The following is a 20,064-nucleotide window of genomic DNA, read 5'->3' on the forward strand; positions in this document are numbered from 1 at the left end:
GACGGGGCACACCGGGTGCTGGCGAGGAAGCCCAAGGCAAAAGAGCCGCCAAGGTCGATGGTGGTGAGATTTCACCGGTTTACGGACAGAGAGAGGGTCCTGAAATGGGCCAAGAAGGAGCGGAGCAGCAAGTGGGACAATGCGGAGATCAGAATATACCCGGACTGGAGCGCGGAGGTCGCTAAGCGGAGAGCGGGTTTCAACCGGGCCAAAGCGGTGCTGCATCGGAAAGGAGTGAAATTTGGAATGTTGCAGCCAGCGCGACTGTGGGTTACACATAATGGCCAACACCACTACTTCGAAACGCCCGAAGAGGCGTGGACCTTTATACTAACTGAAAAATTGGACTCTAATTGAGGGTTTGTGTGGGAGGGGGGTGTTTGAGGGTTGAAGCATGACGGTTGTTGTACATAGAGGGTCAACCCCGCGCAGGAAAGGATATATGGGCTGGGGGAGAGGGACAAGGCCACGACAGGAGCTGCGCCATGGGGGGCGGGGCAGGCTTTGGAAAGCGCGGGGTTGTCTTTCCCGCGCGCGGCAAAAAAAGGCGGGAAGGGGAACAAAGGAATGTACATTGATTGGGAGATTCCTACACGGGGGGGGTTAAAGGGATGGCGGGGGAAGCCGGGGTCAGCAGGTGTCAGCTGACTTACGGAAGGGATATGGGGGGAGCAAAAAAGCTAGACGGGGATCTAGCGGGGGGGGGGGGGAGGAGGGAGGGGGGGAAGGGGGGGGGGGGGGGAAAGGGTTGCTGCTGCACTGGCTGAAAGAGAACGGGACACAGAAGAGGTGGCTGGGACGGGGGTCCCCCAGCTGGCGGACTGGAGAGTGAGGGAGACGCGGACAAGGGACCGGCCCAGAAAAGGAGATGGCTAGTCGGCGGGGGGGGGGGTGTGGTGGTGAGAGTCCCTCCAATCCGGCTGATAACGTGGAACGTGAGGGGCTGAATGGGCCGGTGAAGCGGGCTTGAGTGTTCGCGCACTTGAAGGGACTGAAGGCAGACGTGGCAATGCTCCAAGAGACACACCTGAAGGTGGCGGACCAGGTCAGGTTAAGAAAGGGATGGGTAGGACAGGTATTTCACTCGGGATTGGACGCAAAGAATAGAGGGGTGGCAATTCTGGTGGGAAAGCGGGTGTCATTTGAGGCCAAGACTATCGTAGTGGATAATGGAGGGAGATATGTGATGGTGAGCGGTAGGTTGCAAGGGACGTGGGTGGTGTTGGTAAATGTATACGCCCCGAACTGGGATGATGCTGGATTCATGAAGCGCATGTTGGGGCGCATTCCGGACCTGGAGATAGGAGGCCTGATAATGGGAGGGGATTTCAATACGGTGCTGGACCCAGCACTGGACCGCTCCAGATCAAGGACGGGAAGGAGGCCGGCGGCGGCCAAGGTACTTAGGGGGTTTATGGATCAGATGGGGGGAGTGGACCCATGGCGGTTTGCAAGGCAGCAGGCCAGGGAATTTTCTTTTTTCTCCCACGTGCATAAGGCTTACTCCCGGATAGATTTCTTTGTTCTGGGCAGGGCGCTCATCCCGAGAGTTGGGGGGATGGAGTATTCGGCCATAGCCGTTTCGGACCATGCCCCGCACTGGGTGGAACTGGAGCTGGGAGAGGAGAGGGACCAACGCCCGTTGTGGCGGCTGGATGTGGGACTGCTGGCGGACGAGGTGGTGTGTGGGAAGGTGAGGGGGTGTATTGAAAGGTACTTGGAGGCCAACGACAACGGGGAGGTGCGAGTGGGGGTGGTATGGGAGGCGTTGAAGGCGGTGATCAGGGGCGAGCTGATCTCCATCAGGGCTCATAGGGAGAAGATAGAGGGAATGGAAAGGGAGAGGCTAGTGGGGGAGATTTTGAGAGTGGACAGGAGATACGCAGAGGCCCCGGAGGAAAGATTACTTGGGGAAAGGCGACGGCTCCAGACGGAGTTTGACCTGCTGACCACGGGCAAGGCGGAGGCACAGCGGAGGAAGGCGCAAGGGGCGACTTACGAGTACGGGGAAAAGGCTAGTCGGATGCTGGCGCACCAGCTCCGTAAGAGGGCGGCAGCGAGGGAAATAGGGGGAATCAAAGATGGAAGGGGAGCCACGGTTCGAAGGGCAATGGAAATAAATAAGGTATTTAAGGACTTCTATGAAGAGCTGTACAGATCCCAGCCCCCAGGGGGGGAAGGGGGGATGAGGCGATTCCTGGACCAGCTGGGGTTCCCGAGGGTGGAGGAGCAGGAGGCGGTTGGTTTGGGGGCACCAATTGGGTTGGAGGAGTTGAGTAAGGGTTTGGGGAGCATGCAGGCGGGGAAGGCCCCGGGGCCGGACGGGTTCCCGGTGGAATTCTATAGAAAATATGTGGACCTGCTGGCCCCGCTACTAGTGAGGACCTTCAACGAGGCACGAGAGGAGGGAACCTTGCCCCAGACAATGTTGGAGGCGACAATCTCCCTGATTCTAAAGCGAGACAAGGATCCACAGCAATGTGGATCGTACAGGCCGATTTCGCTCCTCAATGTGGATGCTAAGCTATTGGCGAAGGTACTGGCCACTAGGATTGAGTACTGTGTCCCGGGGGTGATTCACGAAGACCAAACGGGATTCGTAAAGGGCAGGCAGTTAAATACCAATGTGCGGCGGCTCTTAAACGTGATAACGATGACATCGGAGGAGGGAGAGGCGGAGATAGTGGCAGCTATGGACGCGGAAAAAGCCTTTGACCGAGTAGAGTGGGAGTACCTCTGGGAGGTATTGCGCAGGTTTGGGTTCGGGGGAGGGTTTATTAGATGGGTTAAGCTCCTTTACAGCGCCCCGGTGGCGAGTGTAGTGATGAACCGACGGAGGTCGGAGTACTTTCGGCTGTACCGAGGGATGAGACAGGGGTGCCCCCTGTCCCCCCTCTTGTTCGCATTGGCGATCGAACCCTTGGCCATATCACTTAGGGAGTCTCAGAAATGGAGGGGGATAGTCCGCGGGGGAGAGGAGCATCGGGTATCGCTATATGCGGATGACCTGCTGCTATACGTGGCGGACCCAATGGAGGGGATGGTGGAGGTCATGCAGACTCTGAAGGAGTTTGGAGAGTTCTCGGGCTACAAGCTTAATGTAGAGAAGAGTGAGCTTTTTGTATTACAGGCAGGGGACCAAGAAAGAGGGATAGGGGACCTACCGCTGAGGAGGGCGGAGAGGAGTTTTCGGTATCTGGGGATCCAGATAGCCAGAAGTTGGGGGGCCCTACATAAACTGAATGTGACGAGGTTGGTGGAGCAAATGGAGGAGGATTTTAAAAGATGGGACATGCTCCCGCTCTCGTTGGCGGGTAGGGTGCAGTCGGTCAAAATGGTGGTCCTTCCGAGGTTTTTGTTTGTGTTTCAGTGCCTCCCCATCGTGATCACCAAGGGCTTTTTCAAGAGAGTAGGTAGGAGTATCATGGGGTATGTGTGGGCAAATAAGACCCCGAGGGTTAGGAGAGGGTTCTTGGAACGCAACAGGGACTGAGGAGGGTTGGCTTTGCCAAACCTAGAGAGTTACTACTGGGCAGCAAATGTGGTGATGGTCCGTAAGTGGGTTATGGAGGGTGAGGGGGCGGCATGGAAGAGGATGGAGATGGCGTCCTGTAAAGGAACAAACCTGGGGGCGTTGGTAACGGCACCGCTGCCGCTCTCGCCGACAAAATACACCACAAGCCCGGTGGTGGCAGCAACACTAAAGATCTGGGGCCAGTGGAGAAGGCACAGGGGTGCAATGGGAGCATCGGCGTGGTCCCCGATCAGGGGTAACCACCGGTTTGTCCCAGGGAAGATGGACGGGGGGTTCCAAGTCTGGCATCGGGCGGGGATAAGAAGAATGGGGGACCTGTTCATTGATGGGACATTTGCGAACCTGGGGGCACTGGAAGAGAAATTTGAGTTACCCCCGGGAAATGCATTTAGATATATGCAGGTGAGGGCTTTTGTGAGGCGACAGGTGAGGGAATTTCCGTTGCTCCCGGCACAAGAAGTTCAAGATATGGTGATCTCGGGGTATGGGTCGGGGAGGGCAAGGTGTCGGAAATATACCAAGAGATGAAAGAAGAGGGGGAAGCGCTGGTAGAAGAACTGAAAGGTAAATGGGAGGAGGAGCTGGGGGAGGAGATTGAGGAAGGGCTATGGGCCGACGCCCTGGGTAGGGTTAATTCCTCCTCCTTGTGTGCCAGGCTTAGCCTGATACAATTTAAGGTGGTCCACAGAGCGCACTTGACGGGGGCGAGGTTGAGTAGGTTCTTTGGGGTAGAGGACAGATGTGGAAGGTGCTCAGGGAGCCCGGCGAACCATGTCCATATGTTTTGGTCATGCCCGGCACTGGAGGGATTCTGGAGGGGATTCGCGGGAACAATATCTCAGGTGGGTCAAGCCAAGCTGGGGGCTAGCAATATTTGGAGTAGTGGACGAACCGGGAGTGCAGGAGGCGAAAGAGGCCGGTATTCTGGCCTTTGCGTCCCTAGTAGCCCGGCGAAGGATCTTGCTAATGTGGAAGGAGGCGAAGCCCCCCAGCCTGGAGGCCTGGATAAACGACATGGCTGGGTTCATAAAGTTGGAGAGGATTAAGTTCGCCTTGAGACGGTCTGCGCAGGGGTTCTACAGGCGGTGGCAACCGTTCCTAGACTATCTCGCGGAGCGTTAGAGGAAGGTCGGTCAGCAGCAGCAGCAACCCTGGGGGCGGGGGGGGGGGGGGACGAGAGACTGTCTGAGGGGATGGACGAGCGGGAGATAGCATGGAGGGTGGGGGGAAACGGTACGCGCAGCCAAGAGCCAGTGTATAAAGCTATGTAAATATACCATCTTGCCATGTATATATCTTGCTCAGGGACAATTTGCGTTATTTTGTTACGGGGGGGTGAAAAAAATTGTGTTGTTAAAAAACCTTAATAAAAAATATTTATAAAAAATTTAAAAAAACAGACACAGAACAATCAAAATACGGGACATCCCTTCAAATCTGGGCAGTTGGTCACTCGTTCGGTACTGAGGGAGCACCGCACTGTCAGAGGGTCAGTACTGAGGGAGTGCCGCACTGTCAGAGGGTCAGTACCGAGGGAGCGCCACACTGTCAGAGGGTCAGTACTGAGGGAGTGCCACACTGTCAGAGGGTCAGTACCGAGGGAGCGCCACACTGTCAGAGGGTCAGTACTGAGGGAGCTCCGCACTGTCAGAGGGTCAGTACTGAGGGAGTGCCGCACTGTCAGAGGGTCAGTATTGAGGGAGTGCCGCACTGTCAGAGGGTCAGTACTGAGGGAGTGCCGCACTATCAGAGGGTCAGTACTGAGGGAGTGCCGCACTGTCAGAGGGTCAGTATTGAGGGAGTGCCGCACTGTCAGAGGGTCAGTACTGAGGGAGTGCTGCACTGTCAGAGGGTCAGTACTGAGGGAGTGCTGCACTGTCAGAGGGTCAGTACTGAGGGAGCTCCGCACTGTCAGAGGGTCAGTACTGAGGGAGCGCCGCACTGTCAGAGGGTCAGTATTGAGGGAGTGCCGCACTGTCAGAGGGTCAGTACTGAGGGAGTGCTGCACTGTCAGAGGGTCAGTACTGACGGAGTGCTGCACTGTCAGAGGGTCAGTACTGAGGGAGTGCTGCACTGTCAGAAGGTCAGTACTGAGGGAGCTCCGCACTGTCAGAGGGTCAGTACTGAGGGAGTGCTGCACTGTCAGAGGGTCAGTACTGAGGGAGCACCGCACTGTCAGAGGGTCAGTACTGAGGGAGTGTTGCACTGTCAGAGGGTCAGTACTGAGGGAGTGCCGCACTGTCAGAGGGTCAGTACTGAGGGAGTGCCGCACTGTCAGAGGGTCAGTACTGAGGGAGTTCCGCACTGTCAGAGGGTCAGTGCTGAGGGAGTTCCGCACTGTCAGAGGGTCAGTACTGAGGGAGTGCTGCACTGTCAGAGGGTCAGTACTGAGGGACTGCCGCACTGTCAGAGGGTCAGCACTGAGGGAGTGCCGCACTGTCAGAGGGTCAGTACTGAGGGAGTGCCGCACTGTCAGAGGGTAAGTACTGAGGGAGTGCCGCACTGTCAGAGGGTAAGTACTGAGGGAGGGCCGCACTGTCAGAGGTGTTGTCTTTGGATGAGATATTAAACCGAGGCTTCATCTGTCTGCTTGTATGGCCATGAAAGATCCCCTGGAGCAGTTTTGAAGGGCAGGAGGGCAGTTTGAAGGGCAGGAGGGCAGTTTGAAGGGCAGCAGGGCAGTTTGAAGGGCAGGAGGGCAGTTTGAAGGGCAGGAGGGCAGTTTGAAGGGCAGGAGGGCAGTTTGAAGGGCAGCAGGGCAGTTTGAAGGGCAGGAGGGCAGTTTGAAGGGCAGGAGGGCAGTTTGAAGGGCAGGAGGGCAGTGTGAAGGGCAGGAGGGCAGTTTGAAGGGCAGGAGGGCAGTTTGAAGGGCAGGCGGGCAGTTTGAAGGGCAGGAGGGCAGTTTGAAGGGCAGGAGGGCAGTTTGAAGGGCAGCAGGGCAGTTTGAAGGGCAGCAGGGCAGTTTGAAGGGCAGGAGGGCAGTTTGAAGGGCAGGCGGGCAGTGTGAAGGGCAGGCGGGCAGTGTGAAGGGCAGACGGGCAGTTTGAAGGGCAGGAGGGCAGTTTGAAGGGCAGGAGGGCAGTTTGAAGGGCAGGCGGGCAGTGTGAAGGGCAGGCGGGCAGTTTGAAGGGCAGGCGGGCAGTTTGAAGGGCAGGCGGGCAGTTTGAAGGGCAGGCGGGCAGTGTGAAGGGCAGGCGGGCAGTGTGAAGGGCAGGCGGGCAGTGTGAAGGGCAGACGGGCAGTTTGAAGGGCAGGCGGGCAGTGTGAAGGGCAGGCGGGCAGTGTGAAGGGCAGGCGGGCAGTGTGAAGGGCAGGCGGGCAGTGTGAAGGGCAGACGGGCAGTTTGAAGGGCAGGCGGGCAGTGTGAAGGGCAGGCGGGCAGTGTGAAGGGCAGGCGGGCAGTTTGAAGGGCAGGAGGGCAGTTTGAAGGGCAGGAGGGCAGTTTGAAGTGCAGGAGGGCAGTTTGAAGGGCAGGAGGGCAGTTTGAAGGGCAGCAGGGCAGTTTGAAGGGCAGGCGGGCAGTTTGAAGGGCAGGCGGGCAGTGTGAAGGGCAGCAGGGTCCTGGTCAATATTTGTCCTTTCATCAACATCACAAAAACAGATAATTTGGTCAAGATCATGTTGCTGCCTGTGGAATCTTGCTGTGTGTAAATTGGTGACGATGTTTCCTACATTACAGCAGCTACTGCTTGGCACTGCCTGTAAAGCACTTAAACACTCTTATCACTGAGCTGATAATAAATGTGCCAAATCAAATGGTGGTGGAGAATTCTAGATTATGAAAGCCATAATAAAATCTTGTATTTGTTCAATGAGATGTAACTCTCTCTCTCTCTATCTCTCCCTCCCTCTCTCTCTCTCTCCCTCCCTCTCTCTCTCTCCCTCCCTCTCTGTCGCTCTCTACCTCTCTCTCTGTCTCTCTCTCTCTCCCTCCCTCTCTCTCTCTCTCCCTCCCTCTCTCTCGCTCTCTACCTCTCTCTCTGTCTCTCTCTCTCTCCCTCCCTCTCTCTCTCTATCTCTCTCTCTGTCTCTCTCTGTCTCTCTCTCCCTCCCTCTCTCTCTCTATCTCTCTCTCTGTCTCTCTCTGTCTCTCTCTCTCCCTCCCTCTCTCTCTCTCTATCTCTCTCTCTGTCTCTCTCTGTCTCTCTCTCCCTCCCTCCCTCACCCTCTCTCTCCCTATCTCTCTCTCTGTCTCTTTCTCCCTCCCTCCCTCCCTCTATCTCTCTCTCTGTCTCTCTCTCTCTCCCTCCCTCCTTTCCTCTCTCTCTCTGCCTCTCTCCCTCCCTCCCTCTCTCTCTCTCTCTATCTCTCTCTTTGTCTCTCTCTCTCTCTATCTCTCTCTCTGTCTCTCTCTGTCTCTCTCTCCCTCCCTCCCTCACCCTCTCTCTCTCTATCTCTATCTCTGTCTCTTTCTCCCTCCCTCCCTCCCTCTCTCTATCTCTCTCTCTCTCACTCTCCCTCCCTCCCTCTCTCTCTCTCTCTATCTCTCTCTTTGTTTCTCTCTCTCTCTCTCCCTCCCTCCCTCCCTCCCTCTCTCTCTCTCTCTCTCTCTATCTCTCTCCAGCGATGCCATTCCAAGTGTATCTCCGAACATGCTTTTTATCGATTGGTGCAGTCCTTCGCAGTTGTTTTGTTTGAGTGAGTATTGCTTTTATATTTTTTGAGCCGACCACAAATAATCTCATCTTGTATCCCAGAACTTTAGTATTTAATAAAAAATGTTGTCAAGTTTTGAATAAGATGTGAGATTGTTGTCCGACCGAGTGACTCCAGCAATTCTACCTGACTCACAATGCCACTTGTGTCTGAGCTGCACGGGTTCTTGTGAGGAACTACTTAGGTGTTGAGAATTGAAGTTTGAACTAGTCCTCTGTTAAATCAGTCAGTACATAGCTCTCTGTGATATTGAGCTGTAGAAGCCAGGAAGGGTCTGCATTTTGACCCTGACCAGTGGTAAGGGCCCAACAATGGGCCTCAGTGCCCCTGGAACGGGCCCTGATGACTGACCATTGACTCTTCCCTGAAGGTGCTTGTGTGCAGCTGCCAGGTGATGTCCTGCCATAATCTCCTTGCAGAAAGATAACGCACCTGGCCCCTCATTTTACCCAGGGTAGGTGGGTTAGTGAAGCTGATGCACAGGGCACATGGAGAGGTGCCAGGGAGTTAGTGATTCTCTGCTGATCTGTCATTGCTGTAGCAGTGCGACCTCCAGCAGGACTGGGACTAGCCTGCTGGCTCTGGCGTGGGTGCATCCGGTCTCTTGTGAACATGGAGATGGTACAGGTGATTACTGGTGCTGCCATGGATACAGTCTGGGCAGATTTATTGTCACGTGTACCGAGATACGGTGAGAAGTATTGGTCTGCATACAGTCCAGACAGATCATTGCATACATGAAAAACTAGGACAAACGATAGATACACAATGAAAATACACAGACATCGGGTGAAGCATACGGAGCGTAGTACCACTCAGTGGAGAAGATGCGTGGAGAGATCAGTTCAGTCCATAATAGGGTCGTTCAGGAGTCTGGTAACAGCGGGGAAGAAGCTGTTTTCGAATCCATTGGTGCATGTTCTCAGACTTTTGTATCTCCTACGCGATTGAAGAGTGAATAACTCGTGGGAGGAGTCTTTGATTATACTGCCCGCTTTCCCAAGGCAGCGAGAGGTGTACACAGAGTGAATGGATGGGAGGCAGGTTTGTGTGATGGACTGGGCGGTGTTCACGACTCTCTGAAGTTTCTTGCGGTCCTAGGCCGAGCAGTTGCCATACCAGGCTGTGATGCAGCCCGATAGGATGCTTTCTGTGGTGCATCTGTAAAAGTTGGTAAGAGTCAATGTGGACATTGTGATTGATGCTGACAGAATCAGAACACAGAAGGAGGCCCTTCAGCCCACCATGTCCATGCTCGCTCACTGTCCGAGCAACTCCGCTAATCCCATTACCCAGTAGCCCTGTAATATTTCTTTCTTAAGATAATGATCCAATTCCTTTTTGAAGTCTTCAATTGAAACTGCATCTGCTACACTCCAGGCAGTGCAATCCAGATTCCAAACACTCACTCCCCAAAAATGTTTTCCCTAATGTCATCTCTGGTTCTTTTGCCAGTCACTTAAACCTGTGTTCTCAGTTCTTGAACCTTCCACCAATGGGAACAGTTACTCCCTACCTACGCTGTCCAGACCTCTCATCATTTTGAACACCTCTACTAAATCTCCTTTCACTCTTCTCTAAAGAGAACTACCCCAACATCTCCAATCTATCCTCGTAACTTAAGTCTGGAACCATTCTCTTTTCTGCGCCCCTCTCGGATGCCCTCACATCCTCCCTAAAGTGTGGGGCCCAGAACTGGAGATGATATTCCAGTGGGGCTGGATCAGAGTTTTATACATCACTGTGATGTGTGGTCTTCCCAAAGGCTGCTTCATGGCCATAAGACCATAAGACATAGTAGCAGAATTAGGCCACTCGGCCCATCGAGTCTGCTCCGCCATTCAATCATGGCTGATATTTTCTCATCCCCATTCTCCTGCCTTCTCCCCATCACCCCTGACCCTCTTATTGATCAAGAACCTATCTATCTCTGTCTTAAAGACACTCAGTGATTTGGCCTCCACAGCCTTCTGCGGCAAAGAGTTCCACAGATTCACCACCCACTGCCTGAAGAAATTCCCACTAATCTCTGTTTTAAAGGATCGTTCCTTTAGTCTGAGATGGATAGAGAAACATGGGAAGATGACTACGAATAGAGGGAGACATGGGATGATGTCTATGGATAGAGAACAGTACGAAGTCTTAAAACGCCAGGTTATAGTCCAACAGGTTTGTTTCGATGTCACTAGCTTTCGGAGCGCTGCTCCTTCCTCATTTGAATTCACCTGAGGAAGGAGCAGCGCTCCGAAAGCTAGTGACATCGAAACAAACCTGTTGGACTATAACCTGGTGTTGTAAGACTTCGTACTGTTCTCTATCCATAGACATCATCCCATGTCTCCCTCTATTCGTAGTCATCTTCCCATGTTTCTCTATCCATAGTCACCTTCCCATGTCTCTCTATCCCAAAGTCATCTTCCCATATCTCTCTATCCATAGTCATCTTCCCATGTCTCTCTATCCTAGTCATCTTCCCATGTCTTTCTATCCATAGTCGTCTTCCCATGTCTCTCTATCCTAGTCATCTTCCCATGTCTCTCTATCCATAGTCATCTTCCCGTGTCTCTCTATCCATAGTCATCTTCCCGTGTCTCTCTATCCATAGTCATCTTCCCATGTCTGTCTATCCAGTCATCTTCCCATGTCTCTCTATCCATAGTCATCTTCCCATGTCTCTCTATCCTAGTCATCTTCCCATGTCTTTCTATCCATAGTCGTCTTCCCATGTCTCTCTATCCGAGTCATCTTCCCATGTCTCTCTATCCATAGTCATCTTCCCGTGTCTCTCTATCCATAGTCATCTTCCCGTGTCTCTCTATCCATAGTCATCTTCCCATGTCTGTCTATCCAGTCATCTTCCCGTGTCTCTCTATCCATAGTCATCTTCCCATGTCTCTCTATCCCATAGTCACCTTCCCATGTCTCTCTCTATCAGTAGTCATCTTTCCATGTCTCTCTATCCATAGTCATCTTCCCATGTCTCTCGCTGTCCCATAGTCATCTTCCCATGTCTCTCTATCCATAGTCATCTTCCCATGTCTCTCTCAATCCATAGTCACCTTCCCATGTCTCTCTATCCATAGTCATCTTCCCATGTCTCTCTATCCATAGTCATCTTCCCGTGTCTCTCTATCCATAGTCATCTTCCCGTGTCTCTCTATCCATAGTCATCTTCCCATGTCTGTCTATCCAGTCATCTTCCCATGTCTCTCTATCCATAGTCATCTTCCCATGTCTCTCTATCCATAGTCATCTTCCCATGTCTCTCTCTATCAGTAGTCATCTTTCCATGTCTCTCTATCCATAGTCATCTTCCCATGTCTCTCTATCCCATAGTCATCTTCCCATGTCTCTCTATCCATAGTCATCTTCCCATGTCTCTCTCTATCAGTAGTCATCTTTCCATGTCTCTCTATCCATAGTCATCTTCCCATGTCTCTCGCTGTCCCATAGTCATCTTCCCATGTCTCTCTATCCATAGTCATCTTCCCATGTCTCTCTCAATCCATAGTCACCTTCCCATGTCTCTCTATCCATAGTCATCTTCCCATGTCTTTCTATCCATAGTCATCTTTCCATGTCTCTCTATCCTAGTCATCTTCCCATGTCTCTCTATCCATAGTCATCTTCCCGTGTCTCTCTATCCATAGTCATCTTCCCGTGTCTCTCTATCCATAGTCATCTTCCCATGTCTGTCTATCCAGTCATCTTCCCATGTCTCTCTATCCATAGTCATCTTCCCATGTCTCTCTATCCTAGTCATCTTCCCATGTCTTTCTATCCATAGTCGTCTTCCCATGTCTCTCTATCCGAGTCATCTTCCCATGTCTCTCTATCCATAGTCATCTTCCCGTGTCTCTCTATCCATAGTCATCTTCCCGTGTCTCTCTATCCATAGTCATCTTCCCATGTCTGTCTATCCAGTCATCTTCCCGTGTCTCTCTATCCATAGTCATCTTCCCATGTCTCTCTATCCCATAGTCACCTTCCCATGTCTCTCTCTATCAGTAGTCATCTTTCCATGTCTCTCTATCCATAGTCATCTTCCCATGTCTCTCGCTGTCCCATAGTCATCTTCCCATGTCTCTCTATCCATAGTCATCTTCCCATGTCTCTCTCAATCCATAGTCACCTTCCCATGTCTCTCTATCCATAGTCATCTTCCCATGTCTCTCTATCCATAGTCATCTTCCCGTGTCTCTCTATCCATAGTCATCTTCCCGTGTCTCTCTATCCATAGTCATCTTCCCATGTCTGTCTATCCAGTCATCTTCCCATGTCTCTCTATCCATAGTCATCTTCCCATGTCTCTCTATCCATAGTCATCTTCCCATGTCTCTCTCTATCAGTAGTCATCTTTCCATGTCTCTCTATCCATAGTCATCTTCCCATGTCTCTCTATCCCATAGTCATCTTCCCATGTCTCTCTATCCATAGTCATCTTCCCATGTCTCTCTCTATCAGTAGTCATCTTTCCATGTCTCTCTATCCATAGTCATCTTCCCATGTCTCTCGCTGTCCCATAGTCATCTTCCCATGTCTCTCTATCCATAGTCATCTTCCCATGTCTCTCTCAATCCATAGTCACCTTCCCATGTCTCTCTATCCATAGTCATCTTCCCATGTCTCTCTCTATCAGTAGTCATCTTTCCATGTCTCTCTATCCATAGTCATCTTCCCATGTCTCTCTATCCATAGTCATCTTCCCATGTCTCTCGCTGTCCCATAGTCATCTTCCGATGTCTCTCTATCCATAGTCATCTTCCCATGTCTCTCTCTAACCCATAGTCATCTTCCCATGTCTCTCTATCCATCGTCATCTTCCCATGTCTCTCTATCCATAGTCATCTTCCCATGTCTCTCTATCCATAGTCATCTTCCCATGTCTCTCTATCCATAGTCATCTTCCCATGTCTCTCTATCCATAGTCATCTTCCCATGTCTCACTATCCATAGTCATCTTGCCATGTCTCTCTGTCCATAGTCATCTTGCCATGTCTCTCTATCCATAGTCATCTTCCCATGTCTCTCTGTCCATAGTCATCTTCTCGTGTCTCTCTATCCGAGTCATCTTCCCATGTCTCTCTATCCATAGTCATCTTCCCGTGTCTCTCACTATCCCATAGTCATCTCCCCATGTCTCTCTATCCCATAGTCATCTTCCCAGTCTCTCTATCCATAGTCATCTTCCCATGTCTCTCTATCCATAGTCATCGTCCCACATCTCTCTCTATCCACAGCCATCTTCCAGTGTCTCTCTCTATCCTAGTCATCGTCCCATGTCTCTCTATCCACAGTTATCTTCCCATGTCTCTCTATCCATAGTCATCTTCCCATGTCTGTCTATCCATAGTCATCTTCCCAGTCTCTCTATCCATAGACATCTTCCCATGTCTCTCTATCCATAGTCATCGTCCCACATCTCTCTCTATCCACAGCCATCTTCCAGTGTCTCTCTCTATCCATAGTCATCTTCCCATGTCTCTCTATCCATCGTCATCTTCCCATTTCTCTATCCATAGTCATCGTCCCATGTCTCTCTATCCACAGTTATCTTCCCATGTCTCTCTATCCATAGTCATCTTCCCATGTCTCTATATCCATAGTCATCTTCCCATGTCTCTCTATCCATAGTCATCTTCCCATGTCTCTCTATCCATAGTCATCTTCCCATGTCTCACTATCAATAGTCATCTTGCCATGTCTCTCTGTCCATAGTCATCTTCCCATGTCTCTCTGTCCATAGTCATCTTCTCGTGTCTCTCTATCCGAGTCATCTTCCCATGTCTCACTATCCATAGTCATCTTCCCGTGTCTCTCACTATCCCATAGTCATCTTCCCAGTCTCTCTATCCATAGTCATCTTCCCATGTCTCTCTATCCATAGTCATCGTCCCACATCTCTCTCTATCCACAGCCATCTTCCAGTGTCTCTCTCTATCCTAGTCATCGTCCCATGTCTCTCTATCCACAGTTATCTTCCCATGTCTCTCTATCCATAGTCATCTTCCCATGTCTGTCTATCCATAGTCATCTTCCCAGTCTCTCTATCCATAGACATCTTCCCATGTCTCTCTATCCATAGTCATCGTCCCACATCTCTCTCTATCCACAGCCATCTTCCAGTGTCTCTCTCTATCCATAGTCATCTTCCCATGTCTCTCTATCCATCGTCATCTTCCCATTTCTCTATCCATAGTATTCTTCCCATGTCTCTCTATCCATAGTCATCTTCCCATGTCTCTCTATCCATAGTCATCTTCCCATGTCTCTCTATCCATAGTCATCTTCCCATGTCTCTCTATCCATAGTCATCTTCCCATGTCTCTCTGTCCATAGTCATCTTGCCATGTCTCTCTATCCATAGTCATCTTCCCATGTCTCTCTGTCCATAGTCATCTTCTCGTGTCTCTCTATCCGAGTCATCTTCCCATGTCTCTCTATCCATAGTCATCTTCTCGTGTCTCTCTATCCGAGTCATCTTCCCATGTCTCTCTATCCATAGTCGCCTTCCCATGTCTCTCACTATCCCATAGTCATCTCCCCATGTCTCTCTATCCCATAGTCATCTCCCCATGTCTCTCTATCCCATAGTCATCTTCCCATGTCTCTCTATCCCATAGTCATCTCCCCATGTCTCTCTATCCCATAGTCATCTTCCCATGTCTCTCTATCCACAGTCATCTTCCCATGTCTCTCTATCCATAGTCATCTTCCCATGTCTCTCTCTATCCATAATCATCTTCCCATGTCTCTATATCCATAGTCATCTTCCCATGTCTCTCTCTATCTATAGTCATCTTCCCATGTCTCTCTCTTTCCATAGTCATCTTCCCATGTCTCTCTATCTGTAGTCATCTTCCCATGTCTCTCTATCCCATAGTCATCTTCCCATGTATCCCTCTATCCATAGTCATCTTCCCATGTCTCTCTATCCCATAGTCATCCTCCCATGTCTCTCTATCCATAGTCATCTTCCCATGTCTCTCTATCCATAGTCATCTTCCCATGTCTCTCTATCCATAGTCATCTTCCCATATCTCTCTATCCATAGTCATCTTCCCATGTCTCTCAATCCATAGTCATCTTGCCATGTCTCTCTATCCATAGTCATCTTCCCATGTCTCTCTGTCCATAGTCATCTTCTCGTGTCTCTCTATCCGAGTCATCTTCCCATGTCTCTCTATCCATAGTCATCTTCCCGTGTCTCTCACTATCCCATAGTCATCTCCCCATGTCTCTCTATCCCATAGTCATCTTCCCAGTCTCTCTATCCATAGTCATCTTCCCATGTCTCTCTATCCATAGTCATCGTCCCACATCTCTCTCTATCCACAGCCATCTTCCAGTGTCTCTCTCTATCCTAGTCATTGTCCCATGTCTCTCTATCCACAGTTATCTTCCCATGTCTCTCTATCCATAGTCATCTTCCCATGTCTGTCTATCCATAGTCATCTTCCCAGTCTCTCTATCCATAGACATCTTCCCATGTCTCTCTATCCATAGTCATCGTCCCACATCTCTCTCTATCCACAGCCATCTTCCAGTGTCTCTCTCTATCCATAGTCATCTTCCCATGTCTCTCTATCCATCGTCATCTTCCCATTTCTCTATCCATAGTATTCTTCCCATGTCTCTCTATCCATAGTCATCTTCCCATGTCTCTCTATCCATAGTCATCTTCCCATGTCTCTCTATCCATAGTCATCTTCCCATGTCTCTCTATCCATAGTCATCTTCCCATGTCTCTCTGTCCATAGTCATCTTGCCATGTCTCTCTATCCATAGTCATCTTCCCATGTCTCTCTGTCCATAGTCATCTTCTCGTGTCTCTCTATCCGAGTCATCTTCCCATGTCTCTCTATCCCATAGTCATCTTCCCATGTCTCTCTATCCATAGTCATCTTCCCATGTCTCTCTATCTGTAGTCATCTTCCCATGTCTCTCTATCCCATAGTCATCTTCCCATGTATCCCTCTATCCATAGTCATCTTCCCATGTCTCTCTATCCCATAGTCATCCTCCCATGTCTCTCTATCCATAGTCATCTTCCCATGTCTCTCTATCCATAGTCATCTTCCCATGTCTCTCTATCCATAGTCATCTTCCCATATCTCTCTATCCATAGTCATCTTCCCATGTCTCTCAATCCATAGTCATCTTCCCGTGTCTCTCTATCCCATAGTCATCTTCCCATGTCTCTCTATCCATAGTCATCTTCCCATATCTCTCTATCTATAGTCATCTTCCCATGTCTCTCAATCCATAGTCATCTTCCCGTGTCTCTCTATCCCATAGTCATCTTCCCATGTCTCTCTATCCATAGTCATCTTCCCATGTCTCTCTCAATCCATAGCCATCTTCCCATGTCTCTCTATCCCATAGTCATCTTCCCATGTCTCTCTATCCATAGTCATCTTCCCAAGTCTCTCTCTATCAATAGTCATCTTCCTATGTCTCTCTCTATCCATAGTCATCTTCCCATGTCTCTCTATCCATTGACATCTTTCCATGTCTCTCTATCCGTAGTCATCTTCCCATGTCTCTCTATCCGTAATCATCATCCCATGTCTCTCTAGCCTATAGTCATCTTCCCATGTCTCTCTCGATCCGCAGTCATCTTCCCATGTCTCTCTATCCTAGTCATCTTCCCTTGTCTCTCTATCCCATAGTCATCTTCCCATGTCTCTCTATCCCATAGCCATCTTCCCATGTCTCTCTATCCCATAGTCATCTTCCCATGTCTCTCTCTATCCGTAGTCATCTTCCCATGTCTCGCTGTCCCATAGTCATCTTACCATGTCTCTCTATCCCATAGTCATCTTCCCATGTCTCTCTCTATCCGTAGTCATCTTCCCATGTCTCGCTGTCCCATAGTCATCTTCCCATGTCTCTCTCTATCCGTAGTCATCTTCCCATGTCTCTCTATCCCATAGTCCTCTTCCCATGTCTCTCTATCCTAGTCATCTTCCCTTGTCTCTCTATCCCATAGTCATCTTCCCATGTCTCTCTATCCCATAGCCATCTTCCCATGTCTTTCTATCCCATAGTCATCTTCCCATGTCTCTCTATCCTAGTCATCTTCCCTTGTCTCTCTATCCCATAGTCATCTTCCCATGTCTCTCTATCCCATAGCCATCTTCCCATGTCTCTCTATCCCATAGTCATCTTCCCATGTCTCTCTCTATCCGTAGTCATCTTCCCATGTCTCGCTGTCCCATAGTCATCTTCCCATGTCTCTCTCTATCAGTAGTCATCTTCCCATGTCTCGCTGTCCCATAGTCATCTTCCCATGTCTCGCTGTCCCATAGTCATCTTCCCATGTCTCTCTCTATCCATAGTCATCTTCCCATGTCTCTCTCTATCCGTAGTCATCTTCCCATGACTCTCTATCCGTTGTCATCTTCCCATGTCTCTCTGTCCATAGTCATCTTCCCATGTCTCTCTATCCAGAGTCATCTTCCCATGTCTCTCGATCCCATTGTCATCTTCCCGTGTCTCTCTATCCCATAGTCATCTTCCCATGTCTCTCTCTATCCATAGTCATCTTCCCATGTCTCTCTCTATCCGTAGTCATCTTCCCATGTCTCTCTGTCCATAGTCATCTTCCCATGTCTCTCTATCCAGAGTCATCTTCCCATGTCTCTCTATCCGTAATCATCATCCCATGTCTCTCTATCCCATAGTCATCTTCCCATGTCTCTCTCTATCCGTAGTCATCTTCCCATGTCTCTCTATCCTAGTCATCTTCCCATGTCTCTCTATCCCATAGTCATCTTCCCATGTCTCTTTTTCCCATAGTCATCTTCCCATGTCTCGCTGTCCCATAGTCATCTCCCCATGTCTCTCTATCCCATAGTCATCTCCCCATGTCTCTCTATCCCATAGTCATCTTCCCATGTCTCTCTATCCCATAGTCATCTCCCCATGTCTCTCTATCCCATAGTCATCTTCCCATGTCTCTCTATCCACAGTCATCTTCCCATGTCTCTCTATCCATAGTCATCTTCCCATGTCTCTCGCTGTCCCATAGTCATCTTCCCATGTCTCCCTATCCATAGTCATCTTCCCATGTCTCTCTCAATCCATAGTCACCTTCCCATGTCTCTCTATCCATAGTCATCTTCCCATGTCTTTCTATCCATAGTCATCTTTCCATGTCTCTCTATCCTAGTCATCTTCCCATGTCTCTCTATCCATAGTCATCTTCCCGTGTCTCTCTATCCATAGTCATCTTCCCGTGTCTCTCTATCCATAGTCATCTTCCCATGTCTGTCTATCCAGTCATCTTCCCATGTCTCTCTATCCATAGTCATCTTCCCATGTCTCTCTATCCTAGTCATCTTCCCATGTCTTTCTATCCATAGTCGTCTTCCCATGTCTCTCTATCCGAGTCATCTTCCCATGTCTCTCTATCCATAGTCATCTTCCCGTGTCTCTCTATCCATAGTCATCTTCCCGTGTCTCTCTATCCATAGTCATCTTCCCATGTCTGTCTATCCAGTCATCTTCCCGTGTCTCTCTATCCATAGTCATCTTCCCATGTCTCTCTATCCCATAGTCACCTTCCCATGTCTCTCTCTATCAGTAGTCATCTTTCCATGTCTCTCTATCCATAGTCATCTTCCCATGTCTCTCGCTGTCCCATAGTCATCTTCCCATGTCTCTCTATCCATAGTCATCTTCCCATGTCTCTCTCAATCCATAGTCACCTTCCCATGTCTCTCTATCCATAGTCATCTTCCCATGTCTCTCTATCCATAGTCATCTTCCCGTGTCTCTCTATCCATAGTCATCTTCCCGTGTCTCTCTATCCATAGTCATCTTCCCATGTCTGTCTATCCAGTCATCTTCCCATGTCTCTCTATCCATAGTCATCTTCCCATGTCTCTCTATCCATAGTCATCTTCCCATGTCTCTCTCTATCAGTAGTCATCTTTCCATGTCTCTCTATCCATAGTCATCTTCCCATGTCTCTCTATCCCATAGTCATCTTCCCATGTCTCTCTATCCATAGTCATCTTCCCATGTCTCTCTCTATCAGTAGTCATCTTTCCATGTCTCTCTATCCATAGTCATCTTCCCATGTCTCTCGCTGTCCCATAGTCATCTTCCCATGTCTCTCTATCCATAGTCATCTTCCCATGTCTCTCTCAATCCATAGTCACCTTCCCATGTCTCTCTATCCATAGTCATCTTCCCATGTCTCTCTCTATCAGTAGTCATCTTTCCATGTCTCTCTATCCATAGTCATCTTCCCATGTCTCTCTATCCATAGTCATCTTCCCATGTCTCTCGCTGTCCCATAGTCATCTTCCCATGTCTCTCTATCCATAGTCATCTTCCCATGTCTCTCTCTAACCCATAGTCATCTTCCCATGTCTCTCTATCCATCGTCATCTTCCCATGTCTCTCTATCCATAGTCATCTTCCCATGTCTCTCTATCCATAGTCATCTTCCCATGTCTCTCTATCCATAGTCATCTTCCCATGTCTCTCTATCCATAGTCATCTTCCCATGTCTCACTATCCATAGTCATCTTGCCATGTCTCTCTGTCCATAGTCATCTTGCCATGTCTCTCTATCCATAGTCATCTTCCCATGTCTCTCTGTCCATAGTCATCTTCTCGTGTCTCTCTATCCGAGTCATCTTCCCATGTCTCTCTATCCATAGTCATCTTCCCGTGTCTCTCACTATCCCATAGTCATCTCCCCATGTCTCTCTATCCCATAGTCATCTTCCCAGTCTCTCTATCCATAGTCATCTTCCCATGTCTCTCTATCCATAGTCATCGTCCCACATCTCTCTCTATCCACAGCCATCTTCCAGTGTCTCTCTCTATCCTAGTCATCGTCCCATGTCTCTCTATCC

The 20,064-nt window shown here is 49.9% G+C and overlaps 1 protein-coding gene across 8 annotated transcripts in view; it reads left to right on the top strand.

Moving 5' to 3' along the window:
* The window catches only part of LOC140430308 (Fanconi anemia core complex-associated protein 24-like), a 400,826-nt gene that overhangs the window by 247,350 nt on the left and 133,412 nt on the right, over window positions 1–20,064 (top strand). For all 8 annotated transcript variants that reach the window (XM_072517750.1, XM_072517741.1, XM_072517747.1 and 5 more), the window contains one exon: window positions 8,100–8,173. In XM_072517750.1, coding sequence (XP_072373851.1) covers window positions 8,100–8,173 — 74 coding nt within the window. The remainder of the gene's footprint in view (window positions 1–8,099; window positions 8,174–20,064) is intronic.

This window comes from Scyliorhinus torazame, chromosome 10, assembly GCF_047496885.1.
Source record: "Scyliorhinus torazame isolate Kashiwa2021f chromosome 10, sScyTor2.1, whole genome shotgun sequence".
Lineage (NCBI taxonomy): Eukaryota > Metazoa > Chordata > Chondrichthyes > Carcharhiniformes > Scyliorhinidae > Scyliorhinus > Scyliorhinus torazame.